This window comes from Pan troglodytes, chromosome 15 (genome assembly GCF_028858775.2).
Source record: "Pan troglodytes isolate AG18354 chromosome 15, NHGRI_mPanTro3-v2.0_pri, whole genome shotgun sequence".
Lineage (NCBI taxonomy): Eukaryota > Metazoa > Chordata > Mammalia > Primates > Hominidae > Pan > Pan troglodytes.
In genome coordinates, this window is record NC_072413.2 from 91,078,349 (window position 1) to 91,094,458 (window position 16,110).

Here is a 16,110-nt window from a genome sequence, read left to right on the forward strand (position 1 = left end):
CCTGCTGCCCTCTGTCACTGCAGGAGCCCCTGGAGAGCACATCACCCCTCACTAGGCTGCAGCCACAGCCCCTCTCAGAAAACCCTGCTGTCTGCTTTCCAGTGCAGCCCTGTCTAATCACCCTCCATGTATCCTCCCCATGGCTCTTCCCCCATAGCCTCGGGTTGGAGCACCCAGCTTTCGCCTGCAGAAGCCCCTCCATGCCCCTGACACAGCACCCCATGAACAACTCACCTGGCACCGCTACTCTCTCCAGCCTGGTCTCTCACTAGCCCCCTCAAGCCTGGGGCTGTAGCCTTTCCAAGCCATTGGCAGCCAAAGGACCCCCTTCCCCAGCTGCTGCATGTGGCCCTGGCCATGCTCCTTGTCTGTAAGGCCATTCTAACACCTCGCCTCCTGCCAGCCCCTATGCCCGGTTTATTCCATGTCAGGAGGTATGGCCTCCATCCCCTGATGGCCCACTCCTCCTTACATGCCCAGCCTTGCGTCCTCACCACTCCCCCACAGCTCAGACAGGCCTGCCCTGCCCCTGGGCTTGGGCATCCCCACGGTTTCCCTGCCAGTGGGCATCCCCACAGTTCCTTCGCCTCCAGAGGCCCAGCACCCAGTTCTGCCTCGGCCCCAGGCACATGGACCTTCCCTTGGGTCTTAGTGTCTCTTTCTCAGACTTGCCTTTTCTTGGTGGTTTGATGGTCACCCACCCAACCTCCTTCCCTGAAAGTCTGGTGCAGGAAGGGGTAAAAACACATATACAAAGGTCACCAGCATGCCAGCCAGCGCCAGCCAGCACCAGCTCTGGAGAAAACACGGACACAAAGACGTATGCCCACCATTCACTCATTTGCAAGCTGGGAGAACTTACTTACTTCCTTGCCTGCTTGAGAAACAGCCGCTGCACCAGAGACTGGGTTTCATAGTGTCTGAATTCTCAAGGAATTTGGATGGAGGACAGTGAATCTATAACTGGCTACTGCACTTCTCACACTTACAGCTTGCTCATTCGCATTTTAAAGTCAAACCCCGAGCCCTCTCATGCCAACAGTCACCTTCGCCCCTGATCTTTTACAATAACTGGGGAAAGGCAGCCCAGAGAACAGGCCAGGGCAGAGGTCAGGCTGCAAAACATACTTCCCTAACGACGTCCAGGCTGGAGGGGGCCCAGCAGCAGGTGGGTCTTTCTTTCAGGGTCTTCCTCCACCAAATTCAGGACTATTCCAGAAAGAGGCACTGAGTCCCTGGATGGGGAAACCGCTCCTCCTGAGCCTTCCCCACGATTGGATCGGAGTGGAAGGTGCCCCCAGGTGACAGCACCTAGCAAGGCTGATGCAGGCCTTCTGCCCGGCCCACAGGAGAGCCCCAGCCCCACTCCCCAGACCACAGACGACCAAGGCTCCTGTGTACAGGGGAAGTAATCATAGTGCCGTGCTTGGCACTTGGTCATTTTAGCAACTAGGTGTTTTAGAAGGAAGCACAAGGACCTAGGAACTGGGTCAAGCCCTGTCAGGCCTTGCCTCTCAGATAGGATCTGTTGAATAGATGGGCTCATTGCCACTAACCAGACTCCTCTTCCAGGGAGCCTTCCTGGTTTACCAGGCTGCGTGAGGGCCCTCCTCTGTGCCTGTCTGCTGTCCCTGCCTACCTTGGCCACTGTCCGCAGACATCACAGAGAGTTGAAGGGGCCTGGCTTGGGCCTGTGTGAGCCCCCAGCACCTGGGGCCTATCCATAGCAAGTGTCGGGGAAACTGCTGCATGTTACTGCGTCCCATCTGCACGGCCTGGCTATGAGGGGCCCTCAGCTCAGCACTCAGTGAGACCAACTCAACACTGAAATAGTGGAGTCAGGGTGGCCCGTGCGTCCAGCATTCCCATTACCATACTACAGAGCACGGGGCTGAGGAAACAGGCACTTGCCACCATCACCGTCATGACAAGTAGCCTCTCAAGACAGGAGGTAGAGAGCATCTGGTCCCACGACCCTTACTACACTCTTCCCTTGTCCTGCAGCCCAACTCCCTGCTCTAAACACAAAGTAGGACATCCTCTTCTTCTGAGCTACCTGGGTCCTGGCTCCCCTGCGACTTCCTTTCCTGCCTGAGCAGCCCTGAGCAGACAGTGCTGTGTCTTTCATGATCATCATCACGTGGCCCAACAGACCAGGTCTGCAGACAAGTCCACTGCCAAGCAAGTCTCGGAGCACAGTTCTGGGCCCCAGAGTCAGCCCAGTCCAGCCCAGCCCCATCAGGGCCTCTGGACAGCCTGAGAGCAAGGCCTCGTGCTGTCCCTCTCCGAGGAAGGATTTGCCTCAGGCCTGGTTCTGAGAAGTAAACAGGGTAATGTTCTGAAGCAGTGGACTTCAAACCAAACCCCCACAAAATAAATGTTTAAAACTACATATCTATTTGCACATTTTTAAGTTGATATGAAAAATTTCTCATCATAAGTCTAAATACTTGTAGAGGATGTAATTTCCAACATACTGTAAATATTAACATTTAAAAATAAAACTGTTAATGTTTCTCTTTTAAATGGATCCAATGGTATCTAAATACCACGGCGATTTGAGATTCACCATCATCCATTTTTAAATTACATAATCAAGCTCTTCTTTAACCATTGGAAATTTAACAGTGTTCCTTTTTCCTCCACAAACTCTGATCTCCCTCAGAGATGTTTATACTATCACAGTGTATTTTATGCTTGAAAGCCTTATACTGATTATCCTATTATATACTATAGGGCCAAAAAATACAAAAATCAATGTTTTAATTTTTTTTAATTTCCTGTGATTTCCTGTGATCATAAAGCTCTGTCAAAAGTTTTCTCCTGGACTGAATTATTATAACAATTACTAGAAGTATACAATTGATCAATAAGACAGAAATATATTGCAAAATTGTATAAGAAATAACCTTTAAAAATAAACTTAATTAGGCCAGGCACAGTGGTTCATGCCTGTAATCCCAGCACTTTGGGAGGCCGAGGTGGGCAGATCACCTGAGGTCAGCAGTTCAAGACCAGCCTGGTCAACATGGTGAAACCCCATCTCTACTTAAAAAAAAAAAAAAAAAAAAAAATTAGCTGGGCATGGTGTCAGGCACCTGTAACCTCAGCTACTTGGGAGGCTGAGGCAGGAAAATCGCTTGAACCTGGGAGGCGGAGGTTGCAGTGGGCCAAGATCATGCCTCTGCACTCCAGCCTGGGTGACAAGAGCGAGACTCCACCTCAAAAAAAAAAAAAAATTAAATAAATAAAATTTAATAAACAAATCTTATTAAAAATACATCTATACAATGAATGGGAATTTTTTGAAAAATTATTTCATGAATCCTCAGATGAATATTGCCTGTTGCTAGAATAAGACAGGGTTTATCAATTTCATCTGCATTTTTTAATTTTTACAGATGTGAGAACAGAAACCACTTATTCAAATTTAAAAAATGGAATGGAAAGAGATTTACCATAGCAAATTCTTTGGATTCCTTTATAATTATTTGCCAAGAATTACAGTAATCTAGTAATCTCTTATCAAAAATCATTCTTTTTTTTTTTTTTTTTTTGAGACAGTGTCTTACTTTGTCACCCAGGCTGAAGTGCAGTGGCACGATCTCAGTTCACTGCAGCCTCGACCTCTTGGGTTCAAGTGATCCTCCCACCTCAGCCCCAAGCGGCTGGGATGACAGTCATACACCACCACACCCGACTAATTTTTTGTATTTGTGGTTGGGGGGGAACCCTCAGACGAGGTTTTGCCATGTTGCCCAGGCAGATCTCAAACTCATGAGCTCAAGCAATCCACCCACCTCAGCCACCCAAAACAAAGGTCATTCTTAATGTGCTATCAGCTGACGACACCATCAGGTACTCTTTGAATTTTGCTGCAAGCAGGGAACTGGAAATACCTCCCTGGCCCCAGGATGACAATGACTGGCCACTGTACTTGACCACCAGGAGGGTTTTATGCCCTGAGGTCTCACACTCGGTCAGGTCTGCCTGTGGATAGTGTACAGTTCTCCTGCAGACAGCCAGCTTCCAGTGTGCCAGGCCCAGTGCCAATTACTTCACCCAAGGTAACTCAGTCCTCACAATGGTGCCAGGGGACCAGCACCATGATTATCCCCATTTTACAGATGAGCAGAAAGACACAGCGTCGTTAGGCAACTGGCCCAAGGTCACACAGACAGGAACCTGATGACCCCAGGTGGCCCTGCGCCTCACAGAGTGCACAATCCTCTGCAGAGGTGGGAGGAGGAATGAGGTGAAGAGGCACAGGGGTGGCAGGGAAGAAGGGCTCCCGAGCTCCTCAGCCTCCAGCACAGGCACCTGAGGACACTGAGATCTGCAAAATCCACTTTCTTAAATATGCTCCCACACCCACCTCGGGAAGGTTACACACAAATGCTTCCTTAAAGTAAACCCACGATGCTTGGTACACTGGAGTCCTCAATAAAAGGACTGTTACTGTTGCCATTAAATAACAGGAAGAGAAACAACTCCCATGACCAACCGACCTCCGGTCACCAGCATTTTGCAGTCTTGAGTCCTGACCCTTGGCCCCAACATCCTTTTTTTTAGATAGCAGCCAAAGTCCAGGTATAAGAGGAACGGAAGCATTTAGTAAATGGAGAACCTATGAACACACAGAGGAGACTGTTCAGCAGAAAACCATGGGCCACAGGCTTTTGAGACAGACAGACCTGCACTCAAATCCCAACTCCACCACTGCCAGCTGAAATCCCCAAGAGAAAGCACAGCATTCTGAGCCTCAGTTTCCCCACCTCAAAAGGGTACTTAACACCCCACCATCCCTGGGTGGCTGTACAGAACGGGAAACGCCCCTCAGGGACCAGACACAGGAAACATAGGAAGACGGCTGGCAGCAAGGGGACGTGTGTCCTCTTCAGTCACCAGCACCTGAACCCAGAGGATTGCAAACACCCCCAGCTCCCAGGGCCCAGCAGCCTGGAGATCCTGTGCACAGAAGCCCAGCTGATTTTGAAAAGCCAGCCAAGTGGCTTGGCTTCCTGTTTTTGCAGAGTCTTTCTCAATGTCTTAAAATCTAAAAGTTCTCCAAATGCAGGGATGCCAGGAGGAGGTGAACAGAGAGGTATCGTGGTAGGTTTTATTTTTAGATGCTGGAGTGTCCAGTTTGGCTTCGCTCTGGTCCCCAGCCACCACTTCCTCCCCCAAGCCACCACCTAAACGAACAGCATACATGTCTAGAAAGATTTCGCAATGCTTCTTCTGCCCCGGACATTCTGACACAATGGCTCCAGTCTCCTGTTCCTCCCACAGACCGAGCGGATTAAAGATTTTAGTCTAAATCTTCCCAGAATGCCACATAAATGAAACCCGCCGACCCCTGTCCATCTCTCATCCTCTCCTCGAGCGGTGGGGGTGACACCCACTGTGTGACAGTTTGAGGTCGCATATGGACAGGATCAGGCATGGGGGAAGGCTGTCTTGCCCTCGCAGGCAGTGTGTTTGCTGGGGAGCGCCTGAACTCATTTCCTCTGAAAATGGCTCCCACAGCAGTTCCCCCATGGACCCTCCCAAGTGGCTGGGCGGAACCACAGGGCAACCCGGGGCCTTCCTGAGCACAGTGAGCCCCAGCTGTCAGTCTCAGGCTTATTGTGGGTAAAGCAGCATCTGTAAAGGATCCGTGGATTTCCCAGTGAACCATCATAGAGGGCTAAAAGGGAAATAGAAGCCACCGCATCCTAGAGGTGCAATGGTTAGAGACCACCTAACCCCGTGATGAGATGAATAACCACACCTCCTCTTTCCATGCCTGTACCCCTGGCAGGCACTACAGATCAACCCCTGTTCCCACCCACTCACAGATTTAGGATCCTCCAGGCCGCCAAAACCAATCAAACAGAAATGGTCCCTGAACACACACCCCTAAGCCATTCCTGAATTCCAGTATCCCCCACTTGATGATGGAGAAATTAAAGCCCACAGAAAAATTCAGTGCAGGTTGGGCGCGGTGGCTCACACCTGTAATCCCAGCACTTTTGGAAGGCCAAGGTGGGTGGATCACCTGAGGTCGGGAGTTCAAGATCAGCCTGAGGAACATGGTGAAACCCCATCTCTACTAAAAACACAAAAACCAGCTGGGTGTGGTGGCGCGCGCCTCTAATCCCAGCTACTCAGGAGGCTGAGGCACGAGAATCACTTGAACCCAGGAGGCAGAGGTTGCAGTGAGCTGAGATAGCTCCACTGCATTCCAGCCTCCACTCCAGAGCGAGACTCCTTCTCAAAAAAAAAAAAGAAGAGAAAAAAGAAAAATCTAGTGCAGATCATGCAATTCTGCAGAGCCAAGAAGAGCCTGGACAAAAACCTAGAGCTGCTGAGAGGCTTCCAGAAACTACCTCCTTATCCCAAAACAAATCTCAGTCTTCCAGTGACAAGTTCAACCCACAAACTACCAGGAGGGAGGTCAGGAGGATCCTTTACCAGCCCCACCCGTCAACCAGCCCCAGTCTGGTCCCAGGAGCAGGGGAAACCTGGGGCCTGCAATGCTGAACCTGCAGGAATGGGGACGCTGCTCTCCTATGGCCGCTGAGGGAAGGCCTGGAGCTGAAGTTAACAGGGGTGGGCTGGAAGAGCTCCCCAGCGGGCTTTTTGAAAGCCCCTTAGATATTCTAGCAGGGGCCAGCACCTCCACTACCCTGATCTAGTCCCCAGCTTGAGTTCCCCTCTCTGCAGCTACAGGCAGATGAGGCCCGTAAGGCAAGGAGATGGGATGCCAGCCCAGCCGCACAGACCACAGAGTCACCCTCAATGGGGACAGCGTGGGGAACAGAGGACATGGCCAGGCCACCATCAGGTTTACCAAGTACCCATTAGGTGCCAGGTACAGCCTTTAGTGCAAATAACACAGCCTGCCCCTCACATAGAGTCTGAGAGTATTTTGATGTTTCCTTCCTGCCCTCCATCCATCCTTCCCTATTCTCTCCATCCATCCTTCTACCCGTCCTCCCCTCCATCCATCCTTCCCTATTCTCTCCATCCATCCTTCTACCCTTCCTCCCCTCCATCCATCCTTCCCTATTCTCTCCATCCATCCTTCCCTATTCTCTCCATCCATCCTTCTACCCTTCCTCCCCTCCATCCATCCTTCCCTATTCTCTCCATCCATCCTTCTACCCTTCCTCCCCTCCATCCATCCTTCCCTATTCTCTCCATCCATCCTTCTACCCTTCCTCCCCTCCATCCATCCTTCCCTATTCTCTCCATCCATCCTTCTACCCTTCCTCCCCTCCATCCATCCTTCCCTATTCTCTCCATCCATCCTTCTACCCTTCCTCCCCTCCATCCATCCTTCCCTATTCTCTCCATCCATCCTTCTACCCTTCCTCCCCTCCATCCATCCTTCCCTATTCTCTCCATCCATCCTTCTACCCTTCCTCCCCTCCATCCATCCTTCCTTCTCCCTCCATCCTTCCTTCTCCCTCCATCTGTCCACCTTTCCCCTCCCTCCAAGATCCTTCCCTCTCCCTCCATCCATTCTTCCTTCTTCTTCCATCCATCCTTCTTTTTCTAGTTAATGAGCACCTGAACCGAGTCCACCCAGGGTGAGGCTACACAAAGCACAAGACAACTGGACATCTAGCTGGGTGCCTACTGCCCCCTCACCCTTCCCACACCCACCCTAACCTGACCACTGCCATGCACGCCCCCCTCAGGACTCCCAAACCAACCCTCTCCCCACTGACAAAGCCACAGCAACCCTCCAAACCCGAGAAGCCCCTATCGGAGTCTGCCCAGGCGAGGGCAGAAACCACATCAAATCCACAGGGGAGCTAAAAACAAGCTGCACGTGAAGAAGAGAGAAAGCCGTGCCCAACGCTGGAGGACAGGAGGAGAGACAGAGAGGTGGGCACCAAGGGCCCCACTACCCAAAGAACCATGGGGACACGGTCTGTACTCACCTGCACAACTTCCATCCCTCGCTTCCTGTGGAGAAAAACAAAGAAAACAAGCGTTACTCCAGCAGGCTGGACACGTCCTTTCCGAAGGTTCCCGACAGCCGGCTGAGGGCAGGACCATGAGGGGGTTTCAGGAGGGAGCCGGCAGCTGCGCCTCTCCTGCTACTGTCCCAGAACGGCCATGCCTTCCACTCCCAGCCACTCCTCAAACCACCTTCCCACTGAGAGGGCTGGCTCTGCAGAGGGACTTGCTGGAGTTCTCTGGAGGCCCCACGCCAGCCACCTCCCTCCACTCCTGGGCCGGGCCTCTGTCGGCCGAGCTCCAGCCTGGGTCGTCCCAAGGCCCCTGCCACCGAATTCACCACCATCCCCACCACCTGCCGTCCCTGCCGAGCTCAACCCCCATAGCTCCCCATGTCCTCCCCATCAGGTCTCGCCCCAGGACCTGCCACAGCCAGTCATGCCCCAACCCATCCACTGCCACACACGGGAGGCCCACACAGTCCTGCCCGCTGCCTTCCCAACGCCCCACTGATGCCTGCCCTGGCCTTGCCAACAGCCTCCAAGCTGCACTCATGTCCTCCACATCCTCCCCGCTCACATGCAGTCCCACGGCCACCACTTAACCTGACTCTTGCCACCCAATTTTAGGAGCCTCATGGCCTGGGTCGGGGTTTGCCCAGAACACACAAAGGCTTTCTGTTGACTCCTACCCTTCTCTCCCTGACCCATTTCTTTTTTTTTGAGACAGAGTCTCACTCTGTTGCCTAGGCTGGAGTGGAATGTTACGATCTTAGCTCACTACAACCTCCGCCTCCCGGGTTCAAGCGATTCTCCTGCCTCAGCCTCCCAAGTATCTGGGACTACAGGTACCCACCACCATGCCCGGCTAATTTTTGTATTTTTAGTAGAGATGGGGTTTCACCATTTTGGCCAGGCTGGTCTCAAACTCCTGACCTCAGGTGATCCGCCTGCCTCAGCCTCCCAAAGTGCTGGGATTACAGGCGCGAGCCACCACGTCCAGCCTCCCCCACCCCACATTTCTTACTGTGGGCCCAGGAAGTGCCCACCTGTGCAGCTCTGGCACACAGGGCTTTCTCCTCCCAGGCCCTGGTGCCCACCTCCCACCCCAGCCTTGAGGATTTGGCTCAGCATAGCCTCTCCAGGATGCCTCCTAACCTGGAAGAACTTAAGGCTACCACTGTCTCGGCCCTTTGTTCTGGGGTATTGATTGCTATGAGCCAGGGACGAGCACTGGTGTAGGGCCACCAGGACCTGCAGGGACCGAGGCACCCAAGACAGCATACTGTGCACATTGTGCTGGGAAGAAAGGCCTCCAGCAGATGCTCAGAGATGGCTGCAGCCAGGCAAGGTCAGGAATGTGTGGTTTACTCACCCAAGCTCCTTGGAGCAGGGACTATGTCAAACTTTAAAGCTATGTGTGCCCGTGCCCAGTTATGATGCCCACCTGGCACACAGACACTCCTCAACGGCTGCTGGCAGATGAAGGTGTAAATGTGTAACAATTTAGCTCAGCTCCTGGGCCCAGCACTCGGAGGGTACAACAAATGCAACCTCCACAGTCTGGGCCCTTGAGAGGCTCAAGGTCTTAGGGAGGAGATGGGCACAAGCCCCACAGGAACCTTTGGGCACCCCTGCTCCCTTGTTTCATGGCACAGCTGAGGCACCGCCCACCAATTCCTACATCTGTTTGTCAGCTCATTCAGTGAGGGCTTCCTCAACACCTTCTGATAGCAAGGCACTGAGGAGCCTCACAAAGGAGCCACTCCATGAGACAGGAAGACAGAGGCCAAGGAGAGCTGACCAGGTCCCACTGTGGGAAGCACCCAGCCCACCTTCCCTCAAACCCCCGACACCTCAACAGAAACCTGGGCCCCGAGGAATCCAGTTTGAGAACCACCCTGGTTGAGGCATTCAGGGACCCTCAGTGTCTCTTAGCTTGTCTGCAGTTCCTGTAGGAATGGTGGCCAATATCCATCTGCTTCCACGATTTCATGAGGGACAGGGGAGACACACAACAGCATAGCCCTGGGCCACCACAGCCCACAGCACAGTGACAGATAGCATCATGAGGAACCTGTGCTACACCCAACCACCGGCTCACAACCTGCACCGTTTCTGAGCACCTGTGGACACCTCAGCCCCTGCCTCATTCCCAATCATCCTGCCCCCCACCCCAGAGGGATGAGAAAGCGGCAGGAAGCGTCACTGACGGGAACCTGACCCAGGACACACATCAAAGGACCTTGAGGAGCCAGCCCAAACTCCAGCGGCCCTGCTCCAGGACAGAAAACTCAAGTCCCAAATCACCGAGACTGTGAACCGCACAATGGGAAAGGCCGGTGACAGAGGAGCGCAGACTTCCACTGGGCTCTGGGCCAGGGCCTCGGTTTCCCTCTGAGTCAACCCTGCTGGCATCCGGGTTATCCCAGCGTGTGACTCTCCTCTCTTTACTGAGGTCAATTCCAATCAGTCCACATTTTACATCATCCCAGGCAGCTCTCCCTCCCTTAGTCCTAAAAAAACAGTCTCTCACTGAAAACAGATGGAACACATAAAATAAGAAAGCAACAAAGAAGTAATCTAGAGAGAAGATCGGCTGCAATCTTAAGTGGGGTTGATCTCCCAGGAGCCACAGCAGTTCCTCTGTCGCTCAGAGCTCCAAAAAAAGGATAAGTTGCAACAGTGGCAGAAAAGAGGGGGCCACCCACGTATGCTACACACCCCTTGAAGCTCACCACTCACCAATACCTTCTGCAGCCTCATGAGGGTGGGACAGTGGTTACCCTATTACCTGCAGAGCAGGCCGAGGCCTGGGAGACTCAGGAAGTGCAGGAGCTGGCCCAGAGCAGGGCTCTCCCCACACCCAGGTGTTCACCACCAGGTGCACCACCGTGGGCAAGGGTGGCACCAAGCTGGAAGGCCTGGTCTCCAGCCTCCAGGGCCTCAGTGCAATGGAAGGACCAGGAGGTGGCAGCGGAAAACTGCATCCCCTCTGGTGGTGGAATCCCACATGCACCACCACAGCCTCTCAGGAAAATAAAACAACCTGTCGGGGCTCATTTTTCACTGAGAAACTCGTGCAGAGCAAAGGCACCAACAACCTCGATTCCCCAAGAAGCAAGTTCCTAAAGTCCCGCCATAACCAGAAAGTTCAGAAATTGAATGATGAAGCCAAAGGGGAAGAGGGAGAAGGAAGGGACATGGGAGACAGGGGGAGGGAAGACAAACCAGAGCATTGGTTGTCAAGTGACTGTTCCTCCTGAAAACCCTGGCTCCACGATCCCACCTCATCACCCCACAGACAGGCTCAAGTGTGCAATATGTTTCCGGCTCTGCCCTGTTAATTACCAAACTGTATGTGATATCAAAACACTAGCAGCAAACTAAACTTCCCCCAAGAGGGGACATTAACAAACCACACACAGTCAAAGGAATAGTATGCAGCAGTAAAAAAGAACACAGAAGGCCTCCATGCACCCACGAGGAATTATCTCCAAGACGTTGCTGTGTGAAACAGGTAAGATGCAAAACCTTGTGTGCTGTAGATAATTATCTGTGTTAAGAACAACATCCAGGACAAGCATGTGTGCTTGTGTACACACAGAGTGAACCTGAGAGTGCTACAGGAAAACAATCACGGCAGGGCCCCTGGTCAAGGGCAAGGGCAGCTGGGGTGGCCGAGGGACTTCCTTTTCACTGTGTCCCCTCATACATTGCTTCAATGTTGTGCCATGTGCCTATAACATGTTATCAAAAACTGGAAAATATATTTTTTAATTGTGTCTTAAATAGATGCTTGATAAAAGCACGAAGCAATCGATCAATGGAGGACACAAGACAGCAGAGCTCAGGATGTATCATGAAAAGCTTCCAAGTGCTGTCCCAAAGAGGAGCTGAAATGAGGCCTGCAGTGGGGACCACCAGGCTGCAGCACTCGCTATGGGTTCTAAGCCCGTGGAAACATTCCGGTACCTGGAAAACAGACTGAGGGGCGTGTGCTGCAGTGTTAACTGTGGCCACGGGGCTGTGGTTTTTCCTTCATACTTCCCTGTGTTTTCCAGATTTTCTACAATGAACATATACGCTACCCTCAAAACTATAGGGAAAGTAACAATAAAAGTTACAATTTTTTTTTTTTTTTGAGACAGAGTCTGGCTCTATCGCCCAGGCTGGAGTACAGTGGCATTATCTCAGCTCACTGCAACCTCCGCCTCCTGGGTTCAAGCAATTCTCCTGCTTCGGCCTCCCGAGTAGCTGGGACTACAGGCATTTGCCATGATGCCAGCCAATTTTTGTATTTTTAGTAGAGACAAGGTTTCACCATGTTGGCCAGGCTGGTCTCGAACTCCTGACCTCAAAAATGCTGGGATTACAGGCTGAGCCACTGCACCCAGCCTACAATTTAATAATTTTTAAGTTTCATTAAAAACCTGCAGCCGGGCATGGTGGCTCACGCCTGTAATCCCAGCACTTTGGGAGGCCGAGGTGGGCCTCCCAAATCACCTGAGTCAGGAGTTCGAGACCAGCCTGGCCAACATGGTAAAACCTCGTCTCTATAAGAATATAAAAATTAGCTGGGCATAACAGCGGGTGCCTGTAATCCCAGCTGCTTGGGAGGCTGAGGCAGGAGAACTGCTTTAACCCAGGAGGCGGGGGTTGCAGTGAGCCAAGATCGTGTCACTGCACTACAGCCTGGGCAACAGAGCGAGATTCCGTCTCAAAAAAACACAAAACCTGCACCTGCGAATAATTTTACAGGCTCTAAACTGTCATTGTATTGATAAATATTACACTAATATATAAATACAATATATTAATATGAATATTAATAAAATAGGAATACCTAAGTATAAACATGCTTTTCCAAAAGCTGGATTATTAACAAAGGGAGGATCCGCTTTGCACAGGGAAGCCTGTCCCCAGAAGTCCAAGGAGCACGAACCCTTCAGGAAGTGAAAATACTCACAAAATGATTCGATCCTTTCAGAGGAGGGGGCTGGCAATAAAGGAAGGCTTCAAGGAGGAGGCAGCATTTGCCATCTAGCAGAGCAACTGAAGGGTAACTACAGACCAGTGCTGAGAAGAGTACTTAGAGAGGAGTAAGGTGAGTCCTGCGCCCTCCCCAAAGGGTGTCTGGGGCTCTGGAAGCATAAAGCCCTCTCAGGGGGTGGGGGCTGAGACGCAGGACAGAGGATAAAGGCGGGGCACGCCTCAGAGGCCCAGGATGTCACCCTGTGGCCCAGCCTTTACCTATGGGCCAGTGGGTCCCAAATGCCAGGGCAGATAACCTGAGAACCACCACTGGAGAGTGTCAAAAATCCTCATTCGAGGCCCACCCTGAGGCCTCTGATCCAGGAGGCCTGGGGAAGGGCCTGGGAAGGATTCAGGGTTCATCGCACTCTGGGTGCTGCTCAGGAGCAGCTGGGTATGGGGACAGCTGCTTGTCCACAAGAGCGACTCCATGTGCTTCTCTGTGACCAGTGGAAGCAGGATCTGATTTGCTAGGGGAGGACATAGCAGGGGTGGGGTGGGGGGCAGCCCTTGCAGGTCTTGGGAAAAGGGTAAAGGAAACCTAAGAACCAGAAATAGTTGTGACGCTCACAGTCTGGAAGGAGCAGACCAAGGCCCTGCGCCAGGCCCAGGAGACGAGAGAACATTGCAAGAAGGCAGCAGCAGTCCACTTTTCAACTGTGGTGGTGCCAGGAAGTGGTTAAAAGCCCAGGACTGAGCTTCACAGCATTCAGAGGCTTAGGTGAACACAATTCGGGGGGGTAGGCGGGAGCGGAAGAGGTGGGTGAGCCCCTGAGAGCAGAACATGGAACCAGACCCCCCTGTACCTTGTGCCTCTGTTTTCTTATCTGTAAAATGGGAGAATCCTAGAACTCATCCCACACGGGCTTTAAGGGAAACAGAGTCCAGGCCTGGCACAGTACCTGGCTCATGCCAGGGATGGGGGTCTTGTGACCCGCACTCTGCCCTGCCACCCTGCCTTCCTACCCTTCCAGAACTGCGCCTCCTCCAGTCCACATGACTGGGGGCGGCACGCCCACTCCAGAGGTGGGCACATGACCTGTCACTTCACTTAGCGGCAGCATGGGAGCAGGACCCAAGCCAGGCCAGTCCTGGTCCTTTACCGGACGGGTCCTGGGGGACTGTCTGCAGTACAAATGGCACTGCCTGGAAATGCTGGAGGACACCATTGCTTCTATGTGGCGAGAATCCAGATGAGCCAGAGGCCAACCAGGAGAAAGGGCCAAGAGGGCTCCAGGAGGGCAAATTCCCTGGCCAGACCCGGCCGCAGTGGGGCTCGTCCTCTCTGGACCTTCAGCTGCAGATTTCTGCTCAAGCCAGCTAAAGCTTTCTGTCACTGGCCGCTGAGCAGCAGGGACCCTGTGAGTGACAGTGGTTACCACTTCTGAAGATGATGAAAATTACTCTGGATGACCCAGCACTGAGGGAGAGGGGATGATAAGGGAAAACAATAAAGAAGATCAGGGCAGAAGTAGAAAAGAGTGATGCGGAGCAGAGACACGTCCACGGCATCCACGCCACCACCAGGCCACTGCAGCACAGTATCAGGTGTGGCGTCAGGAGGTTAACACAAGACACTCTGGGATGACAGACCCCATCCAGCAGCAGGCCTGCCACACAGCACAGCAGGGCACAAAAGGCTCAGGGACCATGACCAGCAGCAGGCATGGGATGTGCCCCTGAGCCGCTCGGGGTCTCAGCTTTCATATCCGTTAAAAGGATATGACTTTTCCCACCCAAGAGGCCCTCCCCAGGGCAGGGTGGGGACCTGAGGGCTGCAGCAAGTGAAGCACATGAAATGGTGAAGAAGCAAGGGAGGAGGGTTCTACAGAGAACCACTCGGGGAAGTGGGAAGCCAGGCACATCCTCATCCAAGCAACGTGTGGCACAGTTCAGTAACTACTGATTTCAGGCACCCCAAATAACAAGACCCTTTGGCACCTCCAGGTACCAGGCGCTGGGGAAAAAGCCCCAAGTTATGGTCCCCTTTCCCTGCCTGCAGATGGCAGGGCCCGCACCGTACCCCACAGAAGCCCAGGATGTCTCCCCAGGACTTGGGGCTCCTAAACAGATGACTGGGCCCTGTCACCCATGTGTGTTGATGGCCACACTGTTCCCTTCCTCAAATGCCATCCCCACATCACCACCTGATCCCCCAGGTCAGCTCCTCTGGAGAAACCTGCCTTGGCTCCCACCCACCTCAGGCCCCACTGCCCCAGGCTGCCCACACCCAGCACTGGGCAGAGAGAAAGGCTGCTGGACTCCATTGCACTGACCCCACCAGGCTAATGCTCGGTGGTGAACATCAATGGTGGCCATCAAAGCCGGCAATTTCCCTCCTGGACACTCAGTGCCACTGTGTTGTCCCTGCCCCCAGTCAGGCATGGCCACAGGACTTGCCTTGGGCAATGAGATGTGAATAGAGGTGACCATGTCCCCTCCTGGAAGAAGCATTCCACTGCCAGCACCGAGGCCTCCCTGACCTCAGAAACAAGGAAGCACATGAGGCTGCCACCCACCAGCAGAGCCAGCCAGACCCGCCACCTGGAAACAACATGGGCTGAGTGGCGACGAAGCCAGGCTGGGAACCAGAAAGAAACAACTGATGAAGAGGACCTCCAGCTAGCGCTGGTTCCCAACTACGGGCAACTGTGTGTCCCCCACAAGGAGATTTAGCAACACCTGAAGAGCTTTTTGATTGTCACACCGAGGAAAGTGCTACTAGAATCCAGTGAGGAAAGGGCCCCTGTAATGCACAGGACAGCCCCCTAAAACAAAGAATTATCCAGCACAAAAGGTCCACAGTGCTGAACTTAAGAAGTGGGATACACACTGAGCCACTGCAGGGCAGACCACAGCCCCCAAGAGTCTCTGGATCCAGAGTGCATGCTGAATGAGTTGTGAGTAAACCTATTTCCGCCAGCCTCTCGACACTATTTGCCACTGCAGCCTAACCTGGCCTATCCTGACTAACAAGCACTCTTTCAGGGACACAGCTTGTGCCCTGTGTCTACAGCCCCAAATTCTTAGCAAAACACCTGCCACATGGGCATTTGGAGGTACAGCTCAGAAGACACCAGGGGGAGGCAGCAGCAGCCTCTCAAACCCTCCCAGGAGGGACCCC

General features: G+C 52.9%; 1 protein-coding gene across 2 annotated transcripts in view; it reads right to left on the bottom strand.

The window, feature by feature from the left end:
• Window positions 1–16,110, bottom strand: part of ITPK1 (inositol-tetrakisphosphate 1-kinase) — a 180,000-nt gene that overhangs the window by 131,540 nt on the left and 32,350 nt on the right. The window contains exon 3 of one of the 2 annotated variants that reach the window (XM_016926632.3): window positions 7,935–7,959. The exons of the other annotated variant lie outside the window; for it this stretch is intronic. Coding sequence (XP_016782121.1) covers window positions 7,935–7,959 — 25 coding nt within the window. The remainder of the gene's footprint in view (window positions 1–7,934; window positions 7,960–16,110) is intronic. 2 annotated transcript variants of the gene reach the window in all.